At 38.7% G+C, this 18,850-nt stretch overlaps 1 protein-coding gene and 1 long non-coding RNA gene across 5 annotated transcripts in view; one reads left to right on the top strand and one right to left on the bottom strand.

Annotated features, from left to right (window-relative positions):
* Nucleotides 1-10,838, bottom strand: part of LOC108446370 — a 28,047-nt gene extending 17,209 nt beyond the window's left edge. Inside the window, exons 1-5 of one of the 4 annotated variants that reach the window (XR_001861541.1) lie at nucleotides 9,973-10,327; nucleotides 6,843-7,013; nucleotides 4,908-5,030; nucleotides 2,895-2,966; nucleotides 304-392 (exon numbers count right to left, since the gene is read on the bottom strand). Coding sequence is in view for 3 of the 4 variants with exons in the window: in XM_017732831.1 (XP_017588320.1) it covers nucleotides 304-392; nucleotides 2,895-2,966; nucleotides 4,908-5,030; nucleotides 6,843-6,954 (396 nt within the window). In the remaining variant the exon portion in view is untranslated. Of the gene's footprint in view, nucleotides 1-303; nucleotides 393-2,894; nucleotides 2,967-4,907; nucleotides 5,031-6,842; nucleotides 7,014-9,972; nucleotides 10,328-10,662 lie in introns of those variants that run through there. The other 3 variants (XM_017732831.1, XM_017732830.1, XM_017732832.1) reach the window with 3 other exon arrangements.
* Nucleotides 10,839-10,984: 146 nt separating this feature from the next.
* On the top strand, nucleotides 10,985-17,957 carry LOC108446371. Its single transcript, XR_001861542.1, has 3 exons — nucleotides 10,985-11,111; nucleotides 12,455-12,619; nucleotides 17,606-17,957. It is a non-coding gene; the product is annotated as an uncharacterized LOC108446371 (long non-coding RNA).
* Nucleotides 17,958-18,850: the final 893 nt, after the last annotated feature.

Genomic DNA, 18,850 nt, shown 5'->3' with positions numbered 1-18,850 from the left:
CTGCTGTTTACTCCCCTCTTATTTTCCTGTATGTGTTCTGGCTAAGAAGCTCCCTCTTCCTCCACAGAGACTGGACCCCAACATCTCTGACTGTCTTCTAGTTGCAGTAGTCAACTACCCAACCCAAAAATTTTTGCAATAACCTTCTCTGAGTATTTACCAAGACAGAATAAAGGGATGTACTTGGAATTATGAAATGTGGAAGGTGGTAAGTAAAGTGAATTTGAAAAGGTCTGTGGGGGAAATTTTCCCATAGTAAGGAAGAGCACCCGCATGTTATAAAGAAAATAAATGACTTCTTACCTTCAGAGACAGATGCTTCTTACCCTTGCACAACAGAACAAATTCATTAAGCTTTGATCTCTGTGTGAGGATCACCAAATTTTTTGAATCTGTTTTACACAGAGGAGAATACTGTAATAATATATTACTTTATTAAATGAAGCAGAGCTGAATACAGTACAAAGAGAAAACATTCGTTTATCGGCATAGGAATGGAAATAAATAAAATCACTTTTGATACCATTCTCTTGTCTAAAGTGTTTAAAGCCTATTCCTCTGTCCATTTACTACAAAAATTTTAAATGTCTGACAGCTGAGATACTGAATCCTGTCCCATTGCTTTGTATGTATATATATGTGTATATATATACATATATACATATATATACAATATATATACATATATACATATATATACAATATATATACATATATACATATATATATACAATATATACATTTTATTTCTCTACTTTTATATTCAATGTGTGAAATATCAGTTATACATTAATATAAACCACAAAGGCATATGCAGTAGATAGATAACACATTTGTGTAATAAACATGTTTATGGTATATACTTGACTATGTATATGTCACTATGGAAAATGTAGAATTATTTCCCTTTTATTTTCTGTATGTTTCTAGATCAAAATCCTCCTACTATCATAATTGTGAATGCATTGGATTAATTCAATTTTTGAGCAAATACTGTTTTTTCAGCTGCAGGAAGTAAGACAATATCAATAATATGGGACATTCTTCAGCCTGATAAACTGACAATGCTCGTTGCTACTTTCTGGTACTTCAAGGCCTCAGTGAAAAGTAAACAAAGGTACCCTTGGCCAGCGGATACAGCACACAAGAGCATTACCTGGCAATACCCATTACATTAATGACTACTCAGTGAGGCTATACCTATCTGACTGACTTTCAGACTTATTTCAAATAATACCACTTGTGCTTTTAGAAGTATCTCAAGCGTACCATTTAACGCAAAAAATATAAAAGAAAGTGGCAGTTGATCTATATGTTTACCACTGCAGCAACTGAATACAAATTTTAAAGATGTTAGATTTTTATGCATTAACAGCTGTAGTTAAGGACTTTGGGGTTTTTTTATGTATTACCAAAGGCATTTTCTAGCCTCTGAAGTATATTCAGAATTAGCAGACCATATTAATCCCACCTGACTAATTTTAGCTGCTCTTGGGCCCTGATTTTAATTGCCTTAACTTTCCTTGACTATAATGCTTTTGTATTATTCTTCTGAAGCAAATTTTCTGAGATAGCTATAGCATGAAAATAGCATTAAAATCCTTGTCAAAAATTGAGAAAAAACTCTCTAGGATAAACTGAGTGTGCTTTACTCAGTTTACATGGGTATTCAGATAGATATAGTAGACTAGGTCTACAATTCTGTCATTTTTATTACTTTTTGTGACATCACCTTAGATTGCCTCAGCTGCAATTGTCCAGTTTCAGTTGGGGCATTTAAAGAGACACATCAACAGGCAAGAGAAACTTCTTATCCAAGTCAAGAGTATTCTCATTTGGAAGAAAGAGTGACAACACAAAAGGTATGCAGGAGTCCATCCAGTTGACCAGGGACATCTATCAACATGACTTGTATCCTAACTATCCTTGGCTTTCTCCATCAATAGCTTTTATTGTGACTTGCTTGCACATTGTTTAGTCTAAGTAAGTCCAAAGGAGCCCAACTTTCTCTATCGCCTCTGAAAGACATGACAAGTGGTCTATCAGACAGCCAGTGAATGGCAATGAAAGTAAGGGACCTTTCCATGATTGCATACGTGATGCTTCCACTCTCTGATGGCTTATGAATGAATTACCTCATCTCTCTGGTCACTAAAACCTCACCAGTGTCTAAGGGGAAATTTTAAAATTCATGCAAATAAAATGTCTTGAAATTAAATAAATGAAATAACTTCTTGCTTGGGATATCCCTAAAATGCAAAGCTTTGGGATTTGGGAGGATATCAATATTTTTATACTGTTCCCTAGAAATCCTCATTTGGCCCTTCTTCAAGGTGCAGTACTGGACCAGATGGATATTTGTTCTCATTGGTTACAGGAGCCCTCAATGGCTGGAATTAGAGTGCGTTTTTCTTCCACTGTAATACCTGAACTAATATATCTTTGATTTTCTCAATCATTTCTCACGTGTGCAATATGAAAGTTCCAAAAGTGTGCCTCCTCTTTCTTCATATTCACTTCTTTTTGGTTTTCCTGTCCTGCTAAAACAGGTCTTTGCTAGTTAAGACTCATATGCAATAGAGCAATAGAACACCAACACTTTTCCACAAAACAAATTGTATGTTCTAGTTTGCACGCAATTTATTTCCTTATATGCATTTGTGTTCAGTCCAAGCCACTACTCCTAATTTGAAAATTTTGTAACTTTGAAGATTTCTTCTTACGGAACACAGAAAGGCACTTTTATTTCTAGAGCTGTCCAGTAATGTGAGCTAAGTGAAAAACCTGGTACAATATGTTACTTCTAATGTCAAGTTTATGTGTAAAATACTACTACCTTCATTTCCTACTCTCAAATGTATCTTCATAACCACACCCTAACAAAGAGATGATACCTTTTATTCCCACAAGAGGCTTATCAGTAACTGCTGCTTCATTCCTTGTGAACACGCTTAACCACGCAATATCTAAAATAGAATGTATTTAACAAATATGTGGAATTAGAGAGCTACATTCCTCAAATTTAAAAATAATACAGATTATTTAAAGAATTGTTTTGCAATCTGAGAAGGAGTGTATAATAGCAACAGACATCAGATTTCTTTTCTTGAGGGTTTCTGAATTCATTTAACCCTGGAGGGCTGTACAGTTAGACTTGTGAACAGGTACCGTGAAGTCTGAGTCTAAAAAGTGTATTGATTGCTTAAATATCTTTTGCTACAGAGAATGCACCTGAGAAACAAGAGCTTGGTGACCAGATGTAAAGCCTAGTGTGCTGTTAAAGAGGAGCCTGAAGTGCCTTGGCAGTGAAAGTGAGGACCCTAATACGAAATGTACGAGATTGGGAGGTAACAGGTAACAATAGCAGGTGGTTTCTGGCTTTTCTACAGCCTGAATCACACAGCCAGTCAGCTGGGGAAAACATCACCCACTTCAGGTCAAAATCACAAACATCCTGGTTACAACTGGTACCTAATATTATGTTGTCCTAACTGCATCATGAATATATGTCTGTGGTGCTTGTGTGCACAATAACATTACACAGAATTTCCTTTTTTTATTTTTGTCTTCTAGGAGTATCACTATCTTCTACATCAGGCTTGTCAGACTATGTATCTGTTCACAAACTGCTTCCATTGTATACCTATACAGGTTTTGGTTCTGTTCATAAAATAACAATACTAATTGTCTGAGTGACTTCAAAATTCTATGGAGTTATCAAGAAAAAGATACTGAAAAATACATAAAGCACACTTAAGTACCCTGTCAGTGCAGCTGTTATTATTCACAATTTAATAGACTAAAAGTTTTAGTAATTCAATAGCTAACTTAAAGATTTCGACTTTCTCCTCTGGTTTTGTCAAAAATATGTTTTATTGGGTTTTTTCCCTACTTTCAAATATTGGAAATTGTACCATTCTAGAATAATTGCATCATTCTAGAATAACTGCATTTGATATTATTTATCTCTTCTCTACCAACATTACATCCTCTAACAAGTGTTTGCATGATGATAGCTGTGATAACATCCTTGGTGTCAAATAGAGAAACCCCATTTGAGACAAAAGAGTTTCATGAAAAATAAAATAACCCCACAAATTCCAAATTATGCTCTAATTTTCTCCATTTTGCACTTGTTCTTGAGGATTATCCTTCCTTTCTCTCTCTTTAGTCTGGACTTTCCTGCTAAGTCAAATGAGTGTGAACAATATAATCTTGTCATTTATGTATATTAGGTACCCGCTGTAAATCAGGATAAAAGTTTTCTTTTATCATTATCAATATTCGTTCAGATCCAGTATAAAGTAATGTCTACAGAGAATAGGATCATAGAATCATTTAGGTTGGAAAATACCCTTATGATCATTGAATCCAACCACTAATCTGACACTGCCAAGTACACCGTGTTCCTAATCACCACATCCACACACCTAAATCCCTACAGGGGTGGCGACTCAACCACTTCCCTGGGCAGCCTGTTCCGGAGTTTGGCAGCTCTTTCAGTAGAGAAATTTTTCCTAATATCTAATCTAAAGCTCCCCTGGCACAACCTGAGGGCATTTCCACTCATCCTGTCTCTTGTTACCTGGGAGAAGAAACTGACCCCCACCTGGCTACACCCTCCTTTCAGGGAGTTGTAGAGAGTGATAAGGTCACACCTGAGCCTCTTTTCCTCCAGGCTAAACACCCCCAGCTCCCTCAGATGCTCCTTAAAGGACTTGTGCTACAGACCCTTCACCAGCCCTGTTGCCCTTCTCTGGACATGCTCCAGCACCTCCATGTCTTTCCTGGAGTGAGGGGCCCAGGGCTGGACAAATTACATAATAAAATGTACATAACAGTACATTTTAAAATGTTCTGAGTACTATACATACAGTTGGCGAGTTGTGGTACATAAAGAACACTACCTTCATGGGATTGTGAATCCTTGGTAGATATTTCATGATGACCATCTTCATCTATGTCAAAATGCACTGTTTTTGAGTCTTCAGTTAGTATGTAACATTTCACTGTTTCTCGCAGGCTGAACACTAATAAAAAATGAGTTGTAATTAATTTTACTGTCAACAGAAAAATGGCAACATTTCATTAGAAAAAGATTAAGTGTGATTTCTTAACAATCTTAACTTGATAATCTATGTATATTTGAACTATGAGCAGTATAGCCAACATGTATGAGAAGTTTCACAGTGGGCTTAAGCAACTGTTTTGGGGGCTTGATGTCAGTGTGAAGAAGGAAAATAAGTATTTTTTTGCTTAGAAGGTTATGCCAGTGAGCAGAAAATATGTATCTCAAACTTGCAGAGAGATAACATGTGAAAACTTGAGTTTGACAAAACAGCTTCCAAACCAAGAACCTGAGGGTAGCGTGAAAAGAGGGATGGTGGGCAACGTGCAGATAGCTGTGTTGAAAAAGACTAAAGACTAATGGGAACAGGATGAGTTTGAACATGGGAGAGTGGGTCCACATTTGCAGTTGGCTGGTGAATGAGTAGACTTAGAGTAGCCAATGGAGCTTTGTGGGAAGCCTGAGCCAAAGCAAGGCTGTTCACAGAAGTCTTTGAATGGAGAGATGTGAAAAATAAAGTTGTAAGCTTCATTATGAAGAAAAGAAGAGGTAAAGTAGGGAATGTTTCTCTGCAGCATACTGTTTATAGACTAGTTTCCTGGATTTCATAGGTAAGTACTTGCCCATTTCCCAATTATGCATTTTGAAAATTGGATGTGGGTATCAACAGGACTTTTAGGTCAGAGTGCATACAGCTACCTAAAACAGCAGCATTTATTTGGGGGATCAGACATCTCTTACTGAAAATAAAACAAAAACCCCCAGGTCTTTCTAGCTGAAAGCTGCCAGGAGGGAAATTGTTCCCTTTCACTCCTGAACACAACTGTGCGGTTCTGGATATCCAGACACTTGGATGTCAGACACCTACAGAATAACACTCTAAGGAACAATTTTGATTATGTTCAGCTGAACATCGTTTTACTGGAAGAGGTTTGATATTTTCAAATGCAGTTAAGACATTTCTGAGATCACACAGAGCTTCAGGGTATGCTCCAAGACAAAAAATTCTGTCTTTGCCAGAATAATTAGGCAAGCAAAACAACAGGATACACAGAATGCACCAGCAGTGGCATAATGTTCTAGGAATGTCTGACTTCACCAAAAACTTTGTTACTTATTTTATATAAAGATACCTCATCTGGAACATCTGTATTTAAGCAAGTATTTTGAAAAAACTATGTTTTTTCCAAGAAGTTTTCTTTCCAGCCTGTTTAGGCTGAGCAGAAACTCTGCACATGCAATCAAAGAGAAGGACGATGCACATTCTGACAGCCTGAGTCACATCCTCCAGAAGTGGCAAGTTCTGTGTTGGACCTTTGATCACATGCCTAGCTAATTTATGATTGGTTTTCTCTTCAAAGGCAACTGGTGATCAGGCTTCCAGAAAAAAATGATGGGTTATTCTAAAAAGCAACAGGACAACAGCTACAATAATCAATACAGCAAACCTTTCAAAAATTGTGTATTGTAGAAGTTATAGTGTAAGAATTTTACTTATAACTAGAATTACAAGAACTAGTGCAGCGCCCACACTAAAATTTTTGGCAGGTCTGCTTTTTTTTTTTGAAAAAAATCTAATGTCAGTATTTTAAGGAGTATTGTTGTTCTGGTTATTTTAAAGGTAGCTTTTGAGGTCTTGTTTTCACCAAGTATTTTTATTTTTGACAACATTACAGAAAAATTGTTCCACATGCTTAATTTCATTGGATTTTACCTTGGGTTGGAATATTCTCTTCAAGATAACAGACATACCTGTCACTCAGGTAAGAGTTACCTGGCTTTCCAGGAGCTGTTCTCATATTTGTAAGCAGTAATTGCTTCTCCACAGACTGGCTTCCATGGAGAGGCATTTGATATGGCTTTTCACGGCCTGAGCGGAGCAGCATTGCAGAGGCACTCAAGAAATACTGATGATGATGACATCAGTTGACTTCCTTTTCCAGTCCTAAAGTAGAGTTAGAATTTGTCACAGGACTTTGTGTTTCCATTGAGAAACAAATTTTCAAATATAATTTTGATAAATGACAGTTAATGGAAGCAGATAAACTCAATAAATGTTTGACTGCTTGCATGACCCAAGCCTTTGACTTGCAAAGCAAGAACAGTGTGTTTCCAGTGATGGCAAATCAGTTAACTGTTCTAAACTTCCACTAAGATGCATGCTAACATGGATAACACAGTTGTGTTGAAGGAATATATTTTGAAAGACTTCCCCTTAGATAAGACATAAGCAGTGTTTGTGACTTCAATTTCTTTATGTTTGTCAATCATAGGAAGTTAGCTACATTTTACTAACTGAATTGAAAAATCACATTCACTTTGTGAATTCAGTCTAAGATAATTGTCAAAGTATTCATAAGTGATTGAAAATGATGCTAACTTGAACACAGCATAATCTGACTCTCAGAGGTATATGCAGTATATTGCAATCTTAAACCAAGGTTCAGGAAATCTTGAGGACTGGAATTTGGAAATTTGAGGAATATATTATAATTATTAAGGGATATCAGTAAGGTTAGATATCTGAAGGAGAGGTTGATGTCTAAAAGTATTAACTACTTTGATGGTGAAACCACACAGGCAGCTATCAAGATATCCTGAAGTTGCAAGTTAAATCACTGCATTTCAGAAAAGCTAAAGACCTTACTTCGGTTTGAAGAAAGGGAAACTGAAGTTCTGAAGTCTACATGCTCTCCTGAAGTCACCTGTTTATGACAAGTCTTTATGACAAGTGCAGACCAAAGAAAACAAGGAGCTTCAATTCTGTCTGGTATCCTGGTGAATGAACCAAGTAAAGGTGGGTACAATTTTAGCCCCGTGCAGCTTTGCATGGACTAACTAAATATCTGGTAGGCCAGAGAGATCATGGCTCTGACGCAAGTGTAATGGCTTCTAAATTCACCCAAGGAAGGGTAGGGCAGTTCTGTTTTCTGATTTGGTTCACTTCCCTGATACAAAACTTCATATTAAATTTTTACATGAAATTAAAGACTTCTGTCCCTGTCAATTCTCTTGTTAATAGACTAAAAGGGATAACTAAGGCTCTTATTCACTCTCTTCAACTCTAGTTATAACAACATTCAGTTAGGACACTGAAAAGTGAAACACTTACTATATGGGATTGCTCTTCCTAGAAAATAGGTCTTGGATTTTGAGTATCTGATAACTTGTAGTCAGAGGTAGAAAGAAAGGCCTGGGTCTTCCTCATCTTGCTGAAACTGCTTTATCACTGAGCATTCTCAACAAAAGAAAACATTCTTTGTGCCCTAACTGGAACCTGGTCTCTGGAAACTTCTACCTGAATCGGGCTCTGTGGTGTGTTTGGACAGTAATACCACCTTGTGAATCTTGAGAGATTTAAGTCTGTCGGTGTTCATTAACAAAGCGTTCAGACTTTGCTAGGTCTATGAGGCTCAAGAACAGACAATCACTTACTCAAGATTCCTACTGAAAACAAGTGTAATGCTAGTTAGGCTGCTCTTGATCAGAAGTTCTGAAGATCCCAATTCCTGATTTTTATCTATGTTTAGAGTCTTGCACCTGCATTACTTACACTCACAACTGTAAGAAAAGGAGAATGTTGACAAGTCAGGACTGAAGGATTCCTGAAGAGGGCAGAACAGCTCAAAGATATTTTCAGAAATATATTTAGGCAGTGGATAAATTCTTAAGAAACTTTCTATGATGAATGATGGACAAGTGATGTTCTGAAGGACAGTGCTAAAGTTTATTTATTTTGTCTTGTTTAAACAAGTAGAAAATAGAAAAGTCTATGGTGGAACTTCACTTCTGTTGGGTCTCCAGAACAATAAAACTCCCTACAACAAATAACAGAAGCTTTCACACCTTGAAATGCCTCATATATTCCTTAAGACTGAGTGACATATAAATACTCCCATTTCAATAGACCTTTCCTGTCATGACATGTTCTTATACAGATGTTGCCCAAGCCCATGTTTTTCATTCTTTGTCATAGTTTTTATGCTGTGTATATCTCCCTATGTTGATTTCTGTATCTTAAGATCTTTCATACCTATTTCTTCCTTTTCTCTCTTCTGTAATGTATACATTGAAGAGGACTAGGAAGATCTGGATATTGTTCTGGGCTGCAGACATGTCAACCACTGTTTTGGAAACTTGGATCTGATTCATTTCATTTTGCATCTAAGCTAAGAACAAGGGAATTAAAGCTCTTTAAACTGCTGAAATCAGACATTAGTGAGTATGTTTATGGCCAATGACAACATGATCACACTAAAAGCAGAGGAAATTTGAAATTTTTTTGTATTACATAGATTATATGAATTCCTTGATATGAAGACAGCAAAGAAAATCTGTTACATAGCCTCTCTTGCCCCCTTAGTGATAGTTTGTTCTTAGCCTTCACTCTTGCTTTCACTTAACCCCAAGACACATGTGATCATAAAACTAAATTCAGTACATGAAAACAACATTTAAAATTTTGAAGTTCATTCATATGGTGGTATGTCCCAAATATTATCTCATATTGTATTGATAAATTCATAACAAGATATGTCTAAGATCCTTACAGGGTCAGAACTGTTTTTGTTGAGTGTATTGAGTTGCAGCTGTTAGTCTGCTAGCAAAGATAGTAAGAAACTCCTCCAAGTTTGTTCCAATTTAACAGTTGATTAAAAAGAATCTTTAGCATCCTATAGCTAATAAAAAATGAGGTTTATAGTCTCTCTCAAATAAGATTTTACAAAATCTATCATCTAAACTAGGCAGAGGAATACACAAAAATACACATAAAATAGATGAAGAGATTTTTTAAGAAAACTTTAAAGACAACTGAAAAAATTGCTATTTCATAGAATCTCAACAAACATTCTGATATTATCTTAAATTATTTAACCCTGCTGTAATCTTCCACTCTTGCTTACCGTAGTTCGTGTGTGTTTTTGTCTCTGCTGAGATACTTCTACTGAACAAAAGGCTAGAAGCAGCTCTGTTACAGCCAATTTATTGCCTGAACGGAGGGCAGGAAGCCAAACCTCTGAATAAAACAAAAGTCTGACGTGGACCTAATCTCCTAGATCTCTACATACTTTCGTTTATATACACATTCTAATGGTTCTAACTGCTCCTGGAATTACAGGAGTGCTGGAAATTGCAGGAACAAACTTTTAAATGTCTGTTTCTATAAGATGCCACAGAAGATTTTGTGCCTAGAACTGCATGCGAATTTTTAGCCACTAGTTCTGTGTATTCTGTTCCTATATTTTATGTCACTAACATTGCTCTTGTTTTCTGTCATTCTTCCAAGGCTGAGCCATGTGCAGAGACTGGGTTTATAGCAATATAAACATATTAAAAGTAGAACTGTAGCCTCTGTTTCAGGGAGCTCATGAGAAATGGTTGATCAATAGTTAACTCATGTAAGCAGAGTTAACTATTAAGAGACAGCAAGTGTTAATTACAAAACCTAAGAAGCAGGATTCACCTTAACCTTGTCAAGATTAGAGGAACAATAATTTACTTGAAACCAACACAGAAACTGCTGAATCATTCCACAAAGGACTGCGCATGCTCCAGAAAGAGAGGTGAAAAGTGCATTGTGATAGATTACTGACCTTCATCAGAAAGACTCCCGAGGAAGAAGAGGAGCCTTCCTCAGTGCGACCACCAGGACACACCACCCATGTGTGACACATAGGCTAACGATATTAATGACTTCCGAGAACTGATTTGTATAACCACTCCTATCCCAAGGAATGTGATGACAATTCATGAATTTTACCCATAATATTGTGTTGTAGGAAGTGCCAGTGTGTGTGCTTGGAGGAGTAATCCCCCACACCCGGCACACCGAATAAAGCAAATACCCACTTCTTGGACTCTGTCTCTGAAGTGTCTCTTGGCCCAGTTTGGGGCAATTCACTCAAAACAAACTGCTAAAACATTAACCCAGCTATCAAATGGGCTTTGCAGGCATTGCATCAATGGGAATACTTGGACTGCTTGTGACATGAGTGAACTGGCTAAAGCGGATGTGATACATTTCTCTGCCTGTGAAGCACAGGTAATATGTAAGTTTTTATTATCAAATTTAGTATGTTCAGTTGGCTTTATCTATCTACATATTTACATTTGTAACCCTTCACTCACCTATTGGTGAGGCCTCCCTATCACATTATCTAACTTTTTTTTTTAATTAGTGAGCTTTGCATTTTTATAGGAGTGAATAACACTTGTATTTACCTCACTGAAATGATGAAACTCCTCTAAAAACAATTATATTGACTATTTTTTGCCAAAGTTTTCTTGAAATCAAGGAGCTACTGCTTTTATCTAGAGTTTGTTTGCGATGTAAACAAAGTTCTATATTTTAGCTGTGTTTGGTTTAGGAAAGTCTTTATTAAATTTTTAAGCCCTCACCAGACACTGGTAGTGTATCAGGTCAGCAGAAAGATTTTATTAAAATGCATATTTAATGACAATGCAATGTGAAACTTTGAAATCTCAAGTCTTTGTCCACTACCCAACCAGTCTGAAAAATGTGGGAAAGTTTCTAAATGGCATGATGTAAGCTTGTCCTTTCAGTACACAATTGTCCTAATTTCGTGTGAGATAGAGGTAAGTTTCATCGTGGTAGATGGTATCATGCTGTGGTTTAGATTTAGGATGAGAATGATGTTGATAACCCACTGCTGGATGAAGTGTTAAGCATTAAGACAAGGACTTTTCTGTTTCTTACACCACACCACCAGTGAGGAGGCTGGGAGGCACAAGTAGCTGGGAGGAGACACAAGTGATATAGCTGCCCCTGACTGACTGAAGGGATATTCCATACTATATGGTGTAAAGTTCAGTAATACCAGCTAGGGATAAAGCTGGCTGGGGGCTACTGCTTGGGAACTGGCTGGGTATCAGCCAGCAAGTGGCTAGCAGTTGCATTGCGCATTATTGGTTTGTATATTCCAATCTTTTTATGATAGTTATTTTTGTTTCCCCACCTGTTTCTGGCCTGTTAAGCTGTCTTTATCTCAATGGGTGAATTTTATGGGTTTTTCCCCCCAGTTCTCTTGCCCATCGTGGGGTGGTGACAGGGGAGTGAGCAAGTGGTTTGTGTGGTGTTTAGCTGCCTGCTGGGTTAAACCACTGCAGTCTCTTTTGGCACCCAGCCCTTGGAGTGTGAAGGGTTAAGATAACCACAGTGCTAACATGTTAAAACAAATTTGTCATAAGCAGTTAGTTGTATTAGTTTAATAGTCAACACTGGTCACAGTGTTGATTTATTTGATCTCAGTGTTGTCGTGTGTTCTCAGAGTTGCATTATGTAACATCTTACTTGCTGTGTGCAATCCCTGTTGTGTCATTTCTCAGCTCTGCGTTAAGGTTATGATGCTGTACTTTATAACACAGGGTTTTGATATGATGCCTGTTGGCAGGACTGAGGCAGTGTGTGCACTCGGCATTGTCACTGCGCCCGCATGGCAGGAGCTACCTGTTGGGAATAACCCTTAACTACAGCTCCGATGGCCCATCAGTGGGAATGACACCCTCTGCCATCATTCCCTTCTCCTCCAGGTGAGTTACAACAGCTCTTGGAAAGTAACCCCAGGGTGTCCAAACCAGCACCTTTGCATTGCTCTGACGCATGAACGTGTCTGAGGTCTTGTGTAAGGTTACACAACTAGGTAAGAACATCACCCAGGGATCTGCCCCAAGGCTGGATAGTTATGAATGGCAGGGAGTGTGGTGCCAGATGAGCAAGTGCCTAGGACAGTGGGAACCTCCAGTGTTTTGGAACTTCATCTCTGAACAAGTGCAGAAAAATGTATTAAAATATTTGGAAAAGACAAACTGTCACCAGATAATTCCAGAGAGACACAAATCACTGCAATGTGCTGGGGCCAGGCCTGGGCCTGAGTTCAACAGTGCTCAGTGCCCATGGCAGGGAGGGAAGGTCTCTGGGACTGAGAGCAAAGTGACAGAGCCCGTGGCTGAGCCAGAGCACCAACCTGTGCCAGTATTATCTGCCCCTGTACACAAGGAGAAATACTGGAAGCAGAAGTTGACTCATTTGATAAGGGATGAAGGAGCTGCTTCTAAGAGGAACCAGGAAGCAGACTACTCCAAAACAGGGCAATCACAAGAAGAGAAGGAGGAAGATAGGTAGTTTGGTGGGCCTATGACACCTTGGGCCATCGAGGAAGGGATGCAACATACAAATGGGTTTGTGCATGAAGGATGGACTTATCATGGGCACCGTCCAATACCATGCACCATCTCTTCAGCCCAGAAGGTCTACTACAACAGATGAAGCCCAAAGTCATGGACTAAATTTACTCAACAGACATTTTAGAGGGATGACACACAGACTAAGGAAATGATACCTGTGTGTATGTATCAAAAGACAGGAAAGGATGTATTGGGAAGAGTGAAACTTGGGCATGACAAATGATATAGAATAAAGGGTGGATATTGTTCTGGTTTTATCTGCTAGTATAGTACTGTGTTACAGCTCTGGGACAAAAATAATGTTGATAACACACTGATGTTTTAGATATAGCTAAGCGGTGTTTACACTAAGTCATGCAATTTTTAGGTCCTCACACTGCCACACCAATGAGGAACATGGGGCACAAGAAGCTGGAGGAGACACAGGGAGAGGGTGGTGGTGGAAAGTGAGCCCACAGCTGTTTATCTACCTTCCAGATTAAACCACAACAAGGACAAATGCAATGAAAAACGTATCATGTGGCAAAAGCATTGTAATTTATTTTAATGCAGTTGTTCAGAGACTATACTGAGTCAAGATTTGGTGCTGCTGCTGCTGCTGCTGCTGCTGCTTCTGCATTTTTTGGTAAGAATACAGGCTGTAAAAGGTAGACTGCATACCACATGAACCATGCTTGCAGGCTGCACATGTACCTGGGCCAGGAGGTAAAATTCCATGTTTAAGTGTGTCGTCAATATAGCCATAGCACAGGACAATTTCTTATTTTAAATGAGCAACTCTAGGGACATCATAATGTGCTACGTCAGCACTACTCTTGAAGAGCTAAATAATAACATATGCCATCAGCAGCCACGCACACACAAAAGCTAATTGTAATTGGTACAATCTGGGGGGATTAAGCCATAGAAATATTGAGGATGCGTCTACATTGCAGCTGGTCTTCCACCTTAACCTTTACAGTTTATTTTAAACTTTATTGTTTTATTGGTCCCATCATCAATAACAGCACCAACAGCAGAAAAGCCCAAAGACAACTTTGTGCAGACCCTGATGAAAAGTATCAAGTTACCATGTTAGAAGTGAAACAGAGGAGGATGCTCATCTGGGCAACCCTGAATACTTCTCTTCTAGGTTGGCCACTGGGAAGCGTTTTCCATTCTCTGTCTTTTTCCAGCACTGCCTGCTCCACCCCTACTCCCTGGCACCTATGTCTCCCTTTCCCTTTCTCAATCTCACTCTTTCTTTCATTCTTTCCTTCTTTCTTTCTCTCTTTCTCCTTTCTTCCCCAAGCTTCACCATTAGAGTTAATGTATTTCATCAGTCATGGACCCCTCTTAATAACAGTATCCCTACAGTTGTAACATTATGTTCAGTCCATTACTGGACAGGTTTTCAAAATTCTCTTCTAATTCAAATTAATATGTCATATTAAATTGTCTTGAAAGGCAACAGTTTCTAGAAAACGGTGATAGAGAGAAAACATCAATGAAATTACTAAAAAAATATTTTACGTATAACTTTATTGGCATGTAAAGTAACAAGGAAAGCAGCTGCCGACAACTGGTTTGTTTTATTGGTCTTAGATATTCATCTGCAAAAAGTACCTATTTGCAGAAAAGAGAAGAAGGAAAAGTTTCCTGGTACCACATGCTACTGCATGAATAATTTTGAGCATACAGTAAATACTAGCCATTTTATCAGCCACTTAATCTGCAAACAATTTACAGGAGACCTAACTCAAAGTCTCTCAAGCTGGAACAAAACTGAAACATAGCCAATGGATGGCACCAGACAAAAAGATTAGATATTTATAATTCAGACTCTAGTCTGAATAGTCAGATTTACACTGGGGAAAAGGCTGATTACAAGTAGTAATACTGTGAAGAAAGCCTCTTCTAAACATTTTCAGTGAAAGTGATTGAAAACATTAAAATAGACTGCACAAGGTAGGGTTTTCAGATTTTGGAGATGTCAGTTCACAAAAACTTGCTCTAGTTTTGAATACAGGGTTTCTATTCTAAAGTCCAGAATATATATTAACATTTGCATGAGAAGTTCTTGGTTTTTTTCACACTGAGGTCTTTCTCCCCCAAAGGTATAAAAATACCAAACTGAATATATTTAACAGTTACATATTTTCTAACTGACAGAAACTGACATGGTAATCTATCAATGCATTTTTTCTTGGAAACTGTTGGTTTTTTTAATATTCTAAGAACACTATAGCATGAGCACTTAACTTCCAACTTAATCTTGTTTCACATCCTGTTAACATGGCATGCCAAAGACATATATAGGACTAAACAGAGCCTACTATAGCCTATCTATTGCTCCCAGTGCTTCCACACTGTCATTAAATAGTTCTATGTGTAGTGAAGACTTCTACTACTCAAAAGAGTGGGAACTTATTTAAACCATCATGTGTTTCTGTTTACAACAGAAGACTTATGGCATAGTAAAGTCTATGCTGACCACTGCTGAAAAATCTACAATTTTTTTAAAGTTTGTTCTTAAAAACATACACACAAAAGTGAAAAAATGGCGTGTATAAATGAAAACTATTTAGCTTCAATGCTAAATTACTATTTTTTAACACTTCTCAAAGTCTAGAGATCTTACATCAAATGTTTCTGTAAATGTTTTTTACTCGTGAGGGGTTATATTATTTTTTGTGTTTCTTGGAATAAGAGAAGGATGATGCCTCTTGAAATTGAGATCACAAAACATGCCCTCCCTTCACTTGCTAGAAGACACACAGGACCACAAAAGGCATTCAGCAAAAGGGGTCCACTGGACAGTAACATATTGAAGCCATACGAGGAGTGGTTGAGGTCACTTGGTCTGTTCACCCTGGAGATGAGGAGATGGAGGGGAGACCTCACTGCAGTTACAACTTCCTCATGAGGGGAAGAGCAGGGGCAGGCACTGATCTGCTCTCTGTGACAGGACTGGTTACAGGACCCAAGCGAATGGCTTGAAATTGTATCAGGGGAGGCTTAGGTTGGGTTTTAGGAAAAGGTTCTTTACCCAGAGGGTGTTTGGGCACTGGAACAGGCTCCCCAGGGAAGTGGTCACAGCACCAGCCTGAGAGAGCTCATGAAGCATTTGGACAATGCTCTCAGGCACACGGTGTGACTCTTGGGGTGTCTTGAGCAGAGCCAGGAACTGGACTCAATGATCCTTGTGGGTCCCTTCCAACTCAGGATATTCTGTGTTGATAACACCCTGTGGTGCTATAAGCCAGGTACTTTAACTGCAAATAGAGGAAAATACAGAGGCTATCAGGATACCTTCTTGGACTACAGCAGTTTGTCTTTTTTGCATGCAAAATTTTTGTGGAGCCTCCATCCTTGAAGGTACTCAAAACCCAACTGAGCAAGGCCCTGAACAAGCAGTTGTATTTGCTCCTGCCTCGAGCATGGAGACATGGAGGCAACAGACACACAGAGGTCTGTTTCAACCTCAACTATACTGTGATTCTGTGAAATTCTTTTCTGATATGTGAGTCATAGCTCCTATTAATACTGAATATGTAAAATGAAACTCCATTGTCACAGGTTTTCCAAAATGTTTGCTTCTGCTTCAGCAGTTCCACCCTGGTTCCACTGAGATGGGAGTATTACCTCTAATTTAAGGCAGGAACGGTACATGGCATTTATTCAACAGTGCACTCGTGTGGCAAACTCAGGAAATACATACATAAAGTATCCTTGAATACAATGTATTTTTCTTATTACAGAGGAAAACACAAAAAAGTCTTGTAGATCGATACAGTGATATTTCCCAGTACAATCCTCTCTTTAAATTTTTTTAACCTACTTTAATTGCATACCTGGGAAAAAAATTCTCATTCATGTATTTTGATGATACAAGTCAGAGCTCCCAATAAAGGATATCATCTTGTTTCATCATATGGGGCCCCTTCTTCACTGAAATTTAATTTTAGAGTGTAAACTCGGTATCTGAATTTCTTTCATTACCATAAAAGTTAAATTTTTGACAGGAGATCTGAATATAGCTGAGATGTTATCTCTGAACATCACATTTTGTGGCTACTCAGCGTATGAATTGTATGCAGAATTATAAATACAAGTTCTTATATTCGCAAAGCAAGGCCCCATATTTAGCAAGAAGCAAAAACTTTTATTAGGCTACCCGGTATTGTTGCAGAAAGTATAAATGAGCCAGGAAGTGAGTGTTGCAGACCAGACATCCAAAAGGCACAAAACTTCTAAAAGAGCTGCCAGCCTAACCTAGTTTTATTTAATTTATACTAGAAATTCTCACTGTAACTTGAACAGTTGCTTTCTTCAATTACGTTTTTCCTATAGTTGATTTAATCTCCACACATGTTGCTGGAATTCCTCCATCCCTCTGATGATGACCCTCCACCTTCAGCTTGGAGTGGGACTTAGACAAGATGAACACTGTTCCTGAGATCAGTTATTGAAGAAAACACAACACAGCATTCCCTCTGTTTTGCAACAGGACATACTGGTCCTTCTGGTCCCAGTACAAGAAAGACATCCAAACTCTGCAAAGTATGACTTCAAATGCCATTTTTTAGAGTTAACACCGTAAGTAAGAGGTAACTGTTATCCTACAGCACCACAAACTGTGAGCAATGCAGCATCAAATGAGGGTCTGTAACGAGGGTGCATCACAAAGACCCTGTCTGTGGAAGGGCTGTCCCATTGTGGTCATTCAAGCTATAAGAGGATTTCCTTAAAAGAGAACAATTTTATTCATCGTTTCTACCGTCAGAGAGTATGTTTGCACAAGGACTTCTTGCTGCGGTTTTAGATAGCAGCAAGATCACAGAGATGCCAGTAGAGGGTGGGAGCTGCCCATAGCTGCTCTAACGATGTGCTGCCTGAATTTGTCCTGTGGCCGTGGGATACGCACAGCACAACACAGACCCGAAGGCCATCCTGTATGTGGCTACACTTGGGTTGACTATTGCATGGATCACTACAGTCTCAGTGTCCAATGGTCCTTCTGAGAAGGTTCACCTTCCTGCAGTGTGGAGGCATTTATTCCCATTAAGAGAACTCCATTGTTAGCAAGATCTCTGAGTGATCTCTGAAGAACAAGAATGCTCCTACAGAAGTAGAAGGGGTTTTTTTCATGCTCCCTCACATACTTTCTTTCTCTCTCTCTCTCTCTCTCTCTCTCAGCAGGGTGCCCTCAGCTTTTCGTGTAGGTAGGAATGTGAAAAGGATAATACCAAAACCACACACACATGTGTGTCTCCAGGTGCTTTGCACTGCTGTGGAGACAACAACTACTGTGGAGTTCCTTGGTGCCCGGAAAATGTCCTTTAGGATCTCAGGGGTGAGCAGGACTGGAAGGTGAGTGAGGGCAAACATGCAAGAACTACAGGTGCACCCCAGGCCAGGTGAGCTTCGTTAGTAGCAGCCTCCCACCAAAAGGCACCAACTCCCAAGGCAAGTCAGGCAGAACCGAATACAGAACTGAGAGCTTTTGTGAGCTGCTGCCTCGCTTCGACGGCTGAACACTTATGGTGGCACACCTCTGACATGGGACGACAGACTCGTTACTTGTCCAAAATCTAC

The sequence above is a fragment of the Corvus brachyrhynchos genome, unplaced genomic scaffold (genome assembly GCF_000691975.1).
Source record: "Corvus brachyrhynchos isolate BGI_N302 unplaced genomic scaffold, ASM69197v1 scaffold194, whole genome shotgun sequence".
Classification (NCBI taxonomy): Eukaryota; Metazoa; Chordata; class Aves; order Passeriformes; family Corvidae; genus Corvus; species Corvus brachyrhynchos.
This window is presented reverse-complemented; position numbering and strand designations above follow the sequence as displayed.